General features: G+C 30.7%; 1 protein-coding gene across 1 annotated transcript; it reads left to right on the forward strand.

The window, feature by feature from the left end:
- Positions 1-3,958: 3,958 nt before the first annotated feature.
- LOC129908433 (dystrobrevin alpha) lies at positions 3,959-13,033 on the forward strand. Its single transcript, XM_055984897.1, has 9 exons — positions 3,959-4,256; positions 4,319-4,538; positions 4,597-4,843; positions 11,426-11,716; positions 11,773-11,989; positions 12,044-12,143; positions 12,207-12,324; positions 12,389-12,491; positions 12,570-13,033. The coding sequence occupies exons 1-9, from the start codon at positions 4,079-4,081 to the stop codon at positions 12,881-12,883; spliced, it is 1,788 nt and encodes a 595-aa protein (XP_055840872.1). The 5' UTR covers positions 3,959-4,078; the 3' UTR covers positions 12,884-13,033.
- The last annotated feature ends 668 nt before the right edge of the window (positions 13,034-13,701 follow it).

Consider the following 13,701-nt stretch of genomic DNA (forward strand, 5'->3'; position numbering starts at 1 on the left):
AAACCCATTTGAAAACTTTGCGAGAACTTTTACAAGCTTTTATTTTTATAAAATTGAAAGTAGACTGATCCATTTTCGCTGTTCTTTCCTCCCTTGTAGTATAAATAACTTTCAAACTCAATTCCGATCGTTAAACTCATGCAATGAAAACTTGCATCAAAAATTCAAGCATGAAAATACCCAACTAGCATAACAGCTTCCATAAATTGAGATCTCACAGGTACTACTTTTTATACAGCTTGTATTGAGCTTGCTTCAGAATTTAATTGCTTATAGAAGTTCGAACCTGTTTAACAACTTCTAATAAGTTGTTTAAATACTGTTAAAGTAACTTAAACGAAAAAAGTTTGTTTTCGGAAAAGCCTGCTTAGTGAGTTTATAGGAGCTTTACAGAAATTACCAAGTTTAGTATTTGATTTTTGGTTTTGATATTGAATAATCTAGCTCGGACACTTTTTGGTTTTGACGTTGAATAATTTAGCTCAGACATTTTTTTGACATTTCTGCTATTTGAACTGATTAAGTTTTTGATTTCTTTAATGTATATACTAGGATGGCCGAGTGGGTTGAGTGGCAATGAAAACTTGCATCAAAAATTCAAGCATGAAAATACCCAACTAGCATAACAGCTTCTATAAATTGAGATCTCACAGGTACTACTTTTTATACAGCTTGTATTGAGCTTGCTTCAGAATTTAATTGCTTTAGAAGTTCGAACTTGTTTAACAACTTCTAATAAGTTGTTTAAATACTGTTAGAGAAACTTAAACGAAAAAAGTTTGTTTTCGGAAAAGCCTGCTTAGTGAGTTTATAGGAGCTTTACAGAAATTACCAAGTTTAGTATTTGATTTTTGGTTTTGATATTGAATAATCTAGCTCGGACACTTTTTGGTTTTGACGTTGAATAATTTAGTTCAGACATTTTTTTGACATTTCTGCTATTTGAACTGATTAAGTTTTTGATTTCATTAATGTATACCTATACTAGGATGGCCGAGTGGGTTGAGTGGCGGACTGCCACCAAGTAGGTACGAAGTTCGATTCCTGGGTGCGGTAAAAAAAATTATATACTTTTAAAATTATTAGGTGTGTTTTTTTGTTTATCTATATAGATTTTGTGCAAAAAAACGACATCGGGATTTTTGAAATCCATGCAAACATTTGGCACCACTGTACATATACTTTGGCAGCTGTCTGTCAAAAATGTTGCTTTTGTTTTTTTTTTTATTTTAACTCCGAAGTGGGAAGGCCATTACATCCATGTTGTATGCAAACAAAAATTTTCATATGGCCATGGCATCCATGTTGGATTCAAAAAAATTGTTTTTTCACAAAAAACCATAAATTATCTGTATATTCTTAGCTACATTTTAAGACCATGACCATTAACATTAGTTGCGTCGTTCTTGTGTTATAAGCGTTTGAAGGTAGCCATATTGAATTTTTTTTCGATTTTTTAAAAATCAAATGTGAAAACTTTTTTATTTTTATTTCTAATTTTTCGAAAAAACTTTGGTAATTTTATATACATATCTGTTCAACAATCTTATCAGGATCCATTTAAGACTTTTATCTGAAAATTGCATTGGGTATATCTCGAGATATTAACATTTCAATGCAACCATGTCAAACAAATTTTTGATTATTTTTTTCTATGAGAGTTTATTTCAAACCTCGTTTTCTCCGCTTTTTTTTTTTGTTAATATTTTCAGATATTTTTGTATGAACACAACAAATAAAGTACCTTGGCACTACTGTTTTTATCGAGAGAAAGTAAAATCTGGATAATTATCTGGATTTTTCAAAAATCTATACAGATAAAGTTTTTGTTGTTTTTAACACGTAAATTGTTTTGATTTCAAAAATCTCGATGTCGTTTTTTTGCACAAAATCTATATAGATAAACAAAAAAACACACCTATTATCAATAGATATACTTAAAACTAATGGAATAATATATATAATTTCAGGTCAAAAGATAAAATTCATGATTTAAAATAAAAAAGAAAAAAAGAATTCTTTTTTGTTTTTGTAGTTGTTTTTTTAATTTCGATAAGACATGTATTAAAGAGCTATACAAGCTCTTCCGAAGCTATCTGTCAAATCTCAAAGCTTCGGTAGAGATTCGGTAAAGCTTCGTTTAAACTTCTTATAGAGGGTCAAACTTGTATAACGTTCTCCTTTTTCCATGCCCAACAACCTTACTAAAGTTTAAAAGAAGCTGAAATGTAGCTTTTGTAACACCTTAACCGAAGCTGAAATGTTAGTTGAGCAGTCCTGACAAGCAGGCTATAATACACTCAAATTTGTTTACTAATGACGACTTTTCAAAAGAATCAAACAGAGAAAACAACAAATGAGATGTTAAACAACCGACGCGACGGCAAAATACGCTTCCAATAGCTTTTTTGTATTAAAAAAAAAACAAACTTGAACGTTGACAATCAGATTTTTTTTCAGACTACATTGTGTTCAGTTATTAAATAAAATTACTTACGCCCACCCAACTAACATTTCAGCTTTGGTTAAGGTATTACAAAAGCTACATTTCAGCTTCTTTTAAACTTTAGTAAGGTTGTTGGGCATGGAAAAAGGAGAACGTTATACAAGTTTGACTCTCTATAAGGATCTTAAACGAAGCTTTACCGAAGCTCTACCGAAGCTTTGAGATTTGACAGATAGCTTCGGAACCGCCTGTGTAACTCTTTAATACATGTCTTATCGAAATTAAAAAAAAAAACAACTACAAAAACCAAAAAGAATTCTTTTTTAGCAGGTTTTAAATCATGAATTTTATCTTTTGACCTGATATTATATATAACATTATATTAGTATTTAGTTTATCTATTAATAATAATTTGAAAAGTAGATCATTTTTTTACCACACCCAGGAATCGAACTTCGTATCTGCTTGGTAGTAGTCCATCACTCTACCCACTCGGCCATCCTAGTATATTCATTAATGAAATCAAAAACTTAATCAGTTCAAATAGCAGAAATGTCAAAGAAAAAAATGTCCGAGCTAAATTATTCAATGTCAAAACCAAAAAGTGTCCAAGCTAGATTATTCAATATCAAAACCAAAAATTAAATAAAAACTTGGTAATTTCTGTAAAGCCTCTATAAATTCACTAAGCAAGCTTATCCGAAAAACAAGCTTTCTTCGTTTAAGTTTCTTTAACAGTATTTAAACAACTTATTAGAAGTTGTTAAACAAGTCCGAACTTCTATAAGCGATTAAATTCTGAAGCAAGCTCAATACAAGCTATATACAAAGCAGAACCTGCGAGATCTCAATTTATAGAAGCTGTTGTGCTAGTTGGGCATTTCTCTTGAAAAGTCGTTATTATTCACTAGTTTAAAAAATACATCTGGATGTAAAATAGTCAAATAATGTCAAAAATAAATCCAAATCCCAAATAGTTATCCCGATTTTAACTATGAAAATAGCTATCTGTCAAATCTCAAAGCTTCGGTAGAGCTTCAAACTTGTATAAAGTTCTCCTTTTTCCATGCCCAACAACCTTACTAAAGTTTAAAAGAAGCTGAAATGTAGCTTTTGTAATACCTTAACCGAAGCTGAAATGTTAGTTGGCTTTGGATTAATTTTTGACATTTCAATTTCTTTACATCCAGATGGTATTTTTTAAACTAGTGAATAATATGGCCGTTAAAATTCCCACTAACATCGCTCTGTATGTTCTTCATTGACATATAATTTTATTTTACTCTATAAACTACTATAGAAAAAGAAAATTGTATTTACATCATTTACATTACATTACAAAATTGTATCAAAAAAACTAAAATTGCCTGTAAAAAAAATAATTGCTTAAAAATTTGTTTTTAATATGCATCGATGATAAGTGCAAACAAAACCTTAGTAAATGCATTGTGAATGTGCCACAATTCAGTTTCGACAACATTCAGACAAAAAAAAAAGTCGGCGGGGCGGGTTTGAAATCAAATTTGACATTTTTTCTCAACGAATAGCACAAACCACAAATTTAACCATAAACAAATAGATTTATTATTTCATTTATACACTTCTTTTTAAACAATATTGCTATTAATTAAAATGGCAACACATAATCAGCAGTACATTCCAAAACTGAACAGAAAGGCAGAGCCTCTAGCATTTGATCATCCAAAGTTATCAGCCGTAATGTCTCACCTAAAATATGAGTTTGCTTCCTACAAATACACAGTTTATAGATGCGCTTCTAAAATAGTCACTTTGCAAAAAGTCTTTTATAGTAGGTTTCATAAATTTATAAACAGGTTAACAATTACAGTATTATACCATCAATTTTTGTAGCTTCCAGCATTCCCTACAAATTAATTTTGGCAGTCCTCGAAAGATATAACATAACACATGTCGATCCAAATTATATGGTTCCACCATTTCAGTTAACTTCCCTCATTCATGACATGTATTTTGCCTGTGAAAAATTAGGACATTTTACTAAATCCGTTTCGTACAATTTGGAAACAGCAACTGCTGTTTTGTCTGATTTCTTTTGGAACATTTTTGATCCGTAAGTTTGCCTTTCAAAAACTTTAAAAATATTAAAAACTAGAAAAATTTATTTGCAGACATCGACGACATTCCATTTCACCAATAGAAATCAAAGTGACTTTTCTTCTGTTGTGCAAAATTCATTCATCAGAACAATTGGTTGATGAATTCTTTCAGCTGGTCCGTGACAAAAGTGATTATGTGACAAAATATTCCTTGAAATATCTGCTACTGATTTTGTCTAAGATTATGACATATCTTGAAGAGGGAACGGCATATGGTGAGCATAATGTACCAACAGTTTTGGATCAATGTTTTTCAAGGGTAAGTAAAGTATTTACAAACTTTATTATTTCTGTAGAATATAAGACCAAGTTTTCCTCACGTTTTTAAAACTAGTTTTGCTGACCACAGACCTCCCGGATTAGTGTTGTTCTATTCCTGGAGCCAACTGAATGCTGATGTTTTGACATTCGCTTGTACCAAGAGTTTTTTAGGCCTACCTTTCTTCTTACTTCCATTGCATTTTTGACGGGGTTTTAAGGATCTCTAATTTTAACGCGGCAATACCAACTAATTCGTTTCGTTCGTATTAGTTATATTTTTTGAGAGATGATCAGCCCTATCGTTTCACGTGAACAAGATTCCAATTCAATTTTCCCCTATTGTGAGTTCCGGGCGAAAAGTTGTTTACGTTCGGACATTTTTCTTTATTTTCAACTTTTTTTCAGATAATTTGCGAGGTGTTCGACAGCTCTTATCTCACTTAAATTTGGTGCCGAACATGAAACTAGTTTAGCGGAAAATGTTAATTCCCTAGGGGTGAAATTCATGATAGCTGTTGAAGTTCGGGGCGAAAAAAAATTCCGGTGGAAAACATTCCACGTAAAACTCACGATAGGGCTGGATATTTTAAAAATTTAGACTTCTTCGGATCTTCGTACTTATAATTTGATCAAGTTTCATTAATCGAATGCTTTTTCAAAATCAACCATTACTATAAGAATATCCTCTATTACCAGGGCATTTAGGTTTTGACCATGACAAAATTATATATACATAAATCATTTTTATAAGGTGAAATTGTTGGCAGCAAAACCCTTACTGACATATCCAATGAACCCCATTTGGGATTTAATCACCATTGTCAAAAAACTGCATCAATAATGCAGTTTTCCGTTAAGCTATATCTTTTAAACTAATTGCTCTTGAGAGGTTATTTAAAAGCCAAAACAAACTTATTTGTATGCTGAATCTTGTAAAGTTAAAGCGAAATCTAAACGACTACTCCAAGTGACTATAAACCTAGAACCAAAAGCGAACATCGATATATTTTCGGTGAATAATGGTAGATTAAAGAAAAAACTGGTTAAAATATTTTGATGGTCATTCTCATTGGCATCAAGAATACAAAAAAATACCATAAGCATATGGATGAAAGGGTGTTTTTATCTACTAAACTGAATTCGTGTTTCATTTTTTAGACCAAAATCGAACAAAAAAAAAACACATTTTCTCGAACTGTTATTTGTTTACTTCTTTTTTAACAAAATCCTCTATTTTTTCGAAAAACCCTGTTTTGTTGATTTTTTTTTTAGATTTTTAATACTATATGTTAATGAATGCCAAAAAAGAAGATATTAAGCAAAAAAAAATTATTAGCATTCATTCCGGGGTGAACCCTTTCTTCGCCTTCTTATTTGACTCAACTGGTCGTTCAAGAGAAAGTCAGAAATTAAAAAAAAGAATACACGACTGGGCCGCACGAACTAACTCCGTGGATATCAGAGCTACCAACGAATGAACAAACAAATGAAATTTTATGTATTCCTGAAGCATTTTTTTTTTTTACAAATTAAGGGCAGGTCTACCCAAGCAGCCAACTTAAATCTCATGTAAATGAATTTGAATGTATTAGTGCACTTCTCTTTGCCATGATTTCACAGCTTTGAATAACATTTTTGCTCTTCGACTCTTTTTTCCCTCAAAGTGAAGCAAAAAAAAAAAAAACAAAAACAAAATGGAAAGCCACACAAGAAGATAGAGAAAAGAAATACCTCTATGCAAAAGAATACGACGCAAAAAACCAGACGGCAAAGGAGATACATTTTTGTTGTTTCATTCATGGGATGTGTGAAAAAAAATGCTAGGCAGGCAGACGCAGAACAGTGATTTTTTTTTATATTATCCTTTACTTATGAACATAAATAATATGTATTACGCATGAATAACAAGTTCTTTTTTTTTTGTTTGCTGGATCTAATTATGTCATGTGTTTTATTATCTTTTGTTTTCTAATGATATTTGTATATGTTCTTAGAAAAATATATGTATAAAAAAAAACGGCAGGCGAAATCAGACATTTCAAAAATATTATAGTACCTATGTCGGCATGGTATAAGAAGAGAAGGTATGATCATTAGAAAAAACTCAGTATCGAGAACTGTCAAATGAAAGAAAAAAAGATGGCTACTTAAGGTTTTGACAGCCCAGCCCATTGAAATTGTTGTTGTAAACAAATTTGTCTTGGAAATTGTTGTTGCTTTTGACTTTGCCAAATGCCAAACGTCAAAACACTATTACCCCATTTTGTAAGATGGCGGCTCTAATGATCATACCTTGTCTTTTTATACCATGCTATGTCGGTACATAATTATGTAGGTATATCTAGCTATGCAGGATTCGCAACCCTTTCACTTTTTCAATTTAGGTAGCTAATTCTTTTTTTCGCAGTAGTGTTACAAAGTAATATGTAGGCTGGTAGGTACCTACCTACATATTGAAAAATATTTATTGGTGCTTTCTATCAGTGCGCTGCGTCATGCGGTGGCAAAGTAATAAATGTTTTTTGATCATTTAGGTGATGATGAACAATGGATTGTTGACACATTCATTGTCTGTTGCAGAATTTCGCTCACCATTTGATTTTATGATTTAGTAAATTCTAATTGTCCTTTAAAATACCTACTCTTCAACCCAACCAATGTTCAAGATGGTTACCTAGACCAGCTAGTAATTAATACACTATACAGATTTTATTTACAAGTATCTTGAAAGAAATAAAAGTAGATAGATTGTATCCTACCCAAAAGTGTTTACAAATTTTTAACAACAATATCTACGTAGGCATGCTAATGGCTGGCGCACGCCGACGCGCCGCCGCACACTGGTAAAAAGGGACTTTTTAGGTGGACATTACTCATAAACTGCATTAAAATTGTAAATTATCTACTACAAATACTGAGTATATGTTTATTAACTGTAGAGGATTATTTTCTGCAGATTTTAATAATTATTAGCTAGTTTCTACATTTCACATTTACTCGAAATAGAATTGAAACATGTGTTTGAAAATTATCTTATTGATTTTATTTATTTTCGAAGTTATAACTAATAAAAAAAAACTATTGCTGCCAGTAAACTCTTTACTTTACTTCTGCTTCGATATCAGCTGAAATAGTTTCGAATAGTTTTCGATAAAAAATTAACAAAATTGTTCGAAAAATCTATTTTAATCGGATTTTCTTTTTTCATTTAATTTTAATTGATTTCTGACACCTATTGTGCACACAATCCAACTTCAACTGGCTTTCGATTTTTATCATTAACCATAAAATATATATAGGTACCTATATTTCTTAATAGATAAAAAAAATATTAAATTGGTTAAAAATTGACGAATCTGTAGTTTTATTTTCAATGTCGAAGTAAAGTCAAAATCGTGCTTTTTGAAATCATTTTGAATGCTTGAAAGCAATATTGATTTGAGAAAAATTAGGTTATATACCAAAAGTTATGTATTTCTAATTCGTCTTAATAATTATGATCAAAACTACATATTTCTGAATAACCTAAATCCATTTGAGCTCATGCGCCGTTACCTGTGTCACTAAAATTTAAATCACACTCATGGTTAACCACAGCATAAAACTGGTCTGAATTTTTTTTGTTCTTCTTTGGGCTTAAAAGTCATATAACCCATTTCTCAAAAAACTGAAAAGTTCTCATTATCAAAACTTTTAAAAATAATCTGTTCATTCACATAGTTGCGAACATCAAAATCCTTTTCTTGAGCGGTTTGTTCTCTCCAGATTTTAATTAAATCATTCCGTAAAAATTAAATTTTCAAAGAAAATTTCCAATATAGCACGCTTATGGTTGTGTATGGCTTCAAATATTACCGTTGTGTAATCTATATGAATTACTCGTCCGGACAACGAAAACCGGAAGGTGGGCAAAGGTGGGCAAAAAAAGTTACAGAACTTCAAAAATTGTATAGACTCTTAATTCTATCAAATGGTTCTCCAGTGTTTATTGGGTATTGTTAACAAAAAATTCTTTAAGTGTTGCATATACACATATAGTGCTGACAACTGTTGACAATTCTCAAAAAAAATAAACTCGGTTGAAAACAAACAGAGCTAAAACACGTAATTTAAAAAAAAATTGCATTATGTGCAAAGTCCTGGAATCATCTTTTGCTTTGATAAGACTGCTCTGTTAAGCTGGAGAAATTTTCTCAAATGAAATAAATTGGGTGGTTTCATAGTTGTCAATCATTCCTTATAACTGTGAAAAGTCCAGTTTGTCTCTTAATTGCATTCAAATTTCAACCAAATGTCCACCTAGATGGATCATTTTTACCACTGTGCGCCGCCGACCGACGACACCATGTCTGGTCGGTTACGAGGACGCTGGTAGTGGCACACGACCAGGATGATGTCCCGAAAATGTATTTTATTTGTGTTTTATGACTTTTCATTATAGAACAGACCAATAAAGAAAAAAAAATTATGTCGAAACTAATTCTACCTACTTTACTATGTATGCAAGCAATGTTCCTATATATGTACCGAAAAGTAATATTTGTTCATCAACGATAAAAAAAATATTGCAATCATGACCATGCACAAAAAAAAAAAAAACAGTACATACCTAACTTACTTCTCTGAAAACAAAACATACAATTACTGTCACCCATAAACAAAAATCAAGCAAATATCTTGCAACAAAAAAAAAATCTGACCTTCCACAAAGTCTAGCATTTAAAAAAAATGAGACAAATAAAAAATAAAACAAAAAAAAACAGACGAGACGAGAGTCAAACAAAAAAGTGAGAAAAAATGAGAGCGGATTTATTAAAAAAAAAGAGAATACAGCGAAAAGAGAATTTTTTAGCGCTGATTTAGCAGTGGAATTTTGTTGAACTAAAGTTATTTGTGTGCGTGATCGAAGAATTTTTTTAGGTGAAAAACGCAAAATAGACACAATTTCAAAAATTAAAATTAAATATACCATGCATGAAAAAATATTTTTTTTTATTGGAACTTATTGACAAAATAATAAAAAAAAATAAAAAAAATAAATTGATATTGTCAAGGTTTCCCTTCTTTCACAACGACATTATACATATTGACATATTCAACTGCGTTTATAAGTATGTTAGATCCAAAAAATTAAAAAAAACAATCAACAGATCCCAGCTCTGAAATATATTTTATCATATTAAAATAATAAAAAAATTAAAAAAAAATTATTTATGGATTACCCGCCATCAAAACAAAAAAAAAGACACCAAACCTATAATTTTTTCAGATTTTTTGTTCCAAAAACTCATATTTTTTTTATAAAAAAAAAAAAAAAAATACAGTAATGTTAATGAATTTTCAGGCTTTAAAAAACAATTTATTTTGTTTCTATAACTTTTGAACTTTAAAAGTTATGCGAAATCTAGCATTGATGTTTTTTGGAAATTTGCCCTTTTTTTCGGGGTTTGGCAATATTTTTTTTCAGACAAATTATAACAAATTTCAAAAAAACGATTCAGTCGAGACTTGGAGGTATTTGTTGTTATGTAAAAAAAAAATATTCACAAATAAAAAAATAACATTTGATGAATTTCCCAGCGGTTCTTAACAACACACATCTAAATTTGACGATTTTTCATAGTTTTTACTGATTTTGACAACTACAAAATTTTTATTTTTTTTTTAAGCCACTAATATATGTCACCAAATATATTCTTAATCCAAAATCGTTTATTTCAATAAAATCTTCTCAAAAATGTGGATTCTACAGAGCTTCGCGCAAAGTCTTAATCATTTTTTGGCCCTGACACATACCCTTAAGCTTTAATTTTTCAAAAAAAAATTGTACATATTTTAATTTCTTAAGTAAGAAAACAATGAGAAGACAAATTGTTCGTACAAATTTTAATTCGAAACGACCAATTTATTTTGTAACAATGCTATTCTACAAAATGGAAAATCGAACATTCGATTCACATTCCCTCTCATCTCAATTCTGCTAAACGTTTTAACTTTTTTGTGGCGTGACGAAATAGCAGTACAGATTAAAATAGTAGTGCAAATGAATAAACACACCAAAATTCGTACGAATTGGAAACATTTTGTGTGAAAAATAGTGTTTTTTCATTTGTAATTTTTTTGTTCAGATGATGGCTTTCAACTTTCTGGTCCATACCATCTAATTTCAAACTGTAGTCTCACTTATGATGATGCTGTTATAAGACTGCTGTTACTGTTAACTACACACAACTGAAACAGATCGAAATATCTTCACCGTAGCAAGGCCCAAAGACTGACAACTCTCAACCATATACAAAATTGGACCCCTTTTGTTGAGCTATATTTTTCCGCTTTTTACTCACATCGAGACGTTGAGAGTATTTATAAAAAAATGTTTTTTTTTTTATTTTTTGAAAAGTTTATCTGCCGATAAATTTTCAATAAAATAAGCTACCATATTCTCGCTATCGGAACTCTTTAATAAAAATTGAAAACAAACTTTCATTATAGTTGAGTTGAATAACCAAGACAAAAATATAAATTAATTTATCATAATGTTAAAATACCCAAATACCAAAAAATATTGTTTGAATTGCAGTGTCAGAACATAAAAGGGATCAATCAGTACCAGTTTCATTGCTTGTGGTCAACTTCACAGACAAGATTTTTAATCTACGCCAATCTAATTGCTCTGGTTAAACGTATCGAAGATACCGAAAAGTTAATTCACAACAATGTTTGTGCGTCATGCCATTCGGACAAAATTATTGGAATTCGCTTTAAATGCCAAACATGTAAAAATTTGTCTCTTTGTATGAAATGTTTTGCAACTGGTTTCGCATCAAATAAACATGAAAATGGTCATCGCATGTATGAAGTATTTACAGAAGTAAGTTTTAAGAAATTTTAAAAACTATCCGAATACTGTCATTTATTACATTTCAGGATCTTCCACCAAAAAAGCTTTCCCATTACTTTGCCAAATTGTGTAACATTTTCTTCCAAAGAACACATGAAGAATCAACCGGCTTTTGTAATACCAACGATGTTAGTACAGTCAATGAAACTGAACTTGTGACAATCGATACAAAATTATCTGATTCAGTAGCAGCTCAACAAACTAGAACCGATTCAACTGTCAGAGAATACTTAAAGAATGATTGTAAGTAGGTAGAGTTTTTGATTAACTCACAATTATAACTCAATTCATCAATAGATTCGTTTCAACATTCCCAAGTAAGTTCATCAAGTTCATCGTCAATACATCCATCCAATAAGTTGCAATCCATCATTGATAAGCTCCTGCAACAAAATGCGTAATTTAAAATTTCTTATAATCATATATGCAATAAGACAGTGATTTCATTTTATTTACTTAGAAAAATCGAAATGCAATTAAAATGCATTCAAACATCTTCCACCACTGATATATCGAATTTCCTCAATGCACACCAAGAATTTCTTGTTGGTATTATAAATGAAATGAGAAGCTTTACAGTAAGTGTTTTATTTTGTATTTAATTTTTCTTCAGTCATTTAATTTATGTTTATTTGACCACAGAGTAGTGCAAGTATATCTTATCCAACATCAAGTACACCAAATAGAGCGGCGTTTGCTAAAAAACAAGCCATAGACCTTCAGTCTCAAAACCTTTCAAGATCACGTAAGTTGAATCTTTATGAAGCTTATACAATTTCTGTTACAATTTATAAAATTTCATTTTTAATCAATAAAATTATAGTGCACGGAGCTGATATAAATCGCAGTTACTTGGATGCCAACAAATCAGATTACTCAGTCTCGGATATAAGTGGGTTTTTTTATCAGAAAAAAATGTCAAGCCCATATACAGGAGCACCACTTACGGTTGTCACCGAAGACGATGGCAGGGATACAGAAATGTTAAATTTTAAATTACTTCTACATAAGGTCAAAGAAATTGTTGATGATTCCTATAGTGATAATACAGAACTAGCCGAAGCTACACAAAATTTAGAAAATGCTTTGGATAACATAATACAAGATGAAGAAAGACGATTGCGAAATAGCACGTAAGGAATTCAAGAAAAATACGGTCATTATAACTTACATCTTCCGTTAAACAAAAAATAAAATTTATTTTTATCTTTAAATAATTTTATTTACACAACATGAATCACAAAAGACTATTTTTAAATAAACAATATTTTTGAAATAAAACAAAAACATTTTGAATGTATATTTTCTTTTTAAGTCTGCATACCAGTTAATTGAATTTCCTTACAAAAAATCTCAATCATATTTCTTTAGACAAAATACCTGAAAAGATATGGAGGATAAGTAAAAGTGAAAAATCATGTTATTGCTCTATAATATATCGTCGGCACAAAGCCAAAACCGCGAATCTGCATTTTTTGACATTTTCACTTTAAAGCGTCATTTACCTTGTTATCGGTCCCTCTATTCACTGCGTCGACCCTTATCCTCCATCTGTTGCCTAGAAGCCTTAAATATCAATTTTCGTTACTCGAGTTTCCATAAGATTGCATGTGTTTCCAAAACTTTGAAGCCGTTTTTCTCAAAACTACAATTTTGCAGATGAAAAATTGCGCTTCGCCCTCGATGTGGGTTACGTGTTTTGCAGGAAAGAATGTTAAAAACCAAATTACTGCAAAAGCTCGGAGCATGTTATGCGAGCTTGAAAAATTTTTCTGTATCGGTCAGGCCTTTTCAGTATATATTTTTCAATAGCTAAAAATTTTTTGAAGAAGGTCTCAACTTCACAGTCAAAAAGTTAGTGTAGCGGAATATCCAAGAATATGAAAAGCTTGCTAAATCAGATACCCTCTTAACTTTGGAAAAGGTACGACTAGAAAGCTCAAAATAATAATTTT

Source organism: Episyrphus balteatus, chromosome 2 (genome assembly GCF_945859705.1).
Source record: "Episyrphus balteatus chromosome 2, idEpiBalt1.1, whole genome shotgun sequence".
Lineage (NCBI taxonomy): Eukaryota > Metazoa > Arthropoda > Insecta > Diptera > Syrphidae > Episyrphus > Episyrphus balteatus.

Coding starts and splice junctions, on each gene's coding strand:
- LOC129908433 (XM_055984897.1), top strand. CDS start 4,079: ATGGCAACACATAATCAGCAGTACATTCCAAAACTGAACAGAAAGGCA. Junction 4,844..11,425: donor TGGATCAATGTTTTTCAAGG/GTAAGTAAAGTA, acceptor TTTGAATTGCAG/TGTCAGAACATAAAAGGGAT. Junction 12,144..12,206: donor AAGCTCCTGCAACAAAATGC/GTAATTTAAAAT, acceptor TTATTTACTTAG/AAAAATCGAAATGCAATTAA.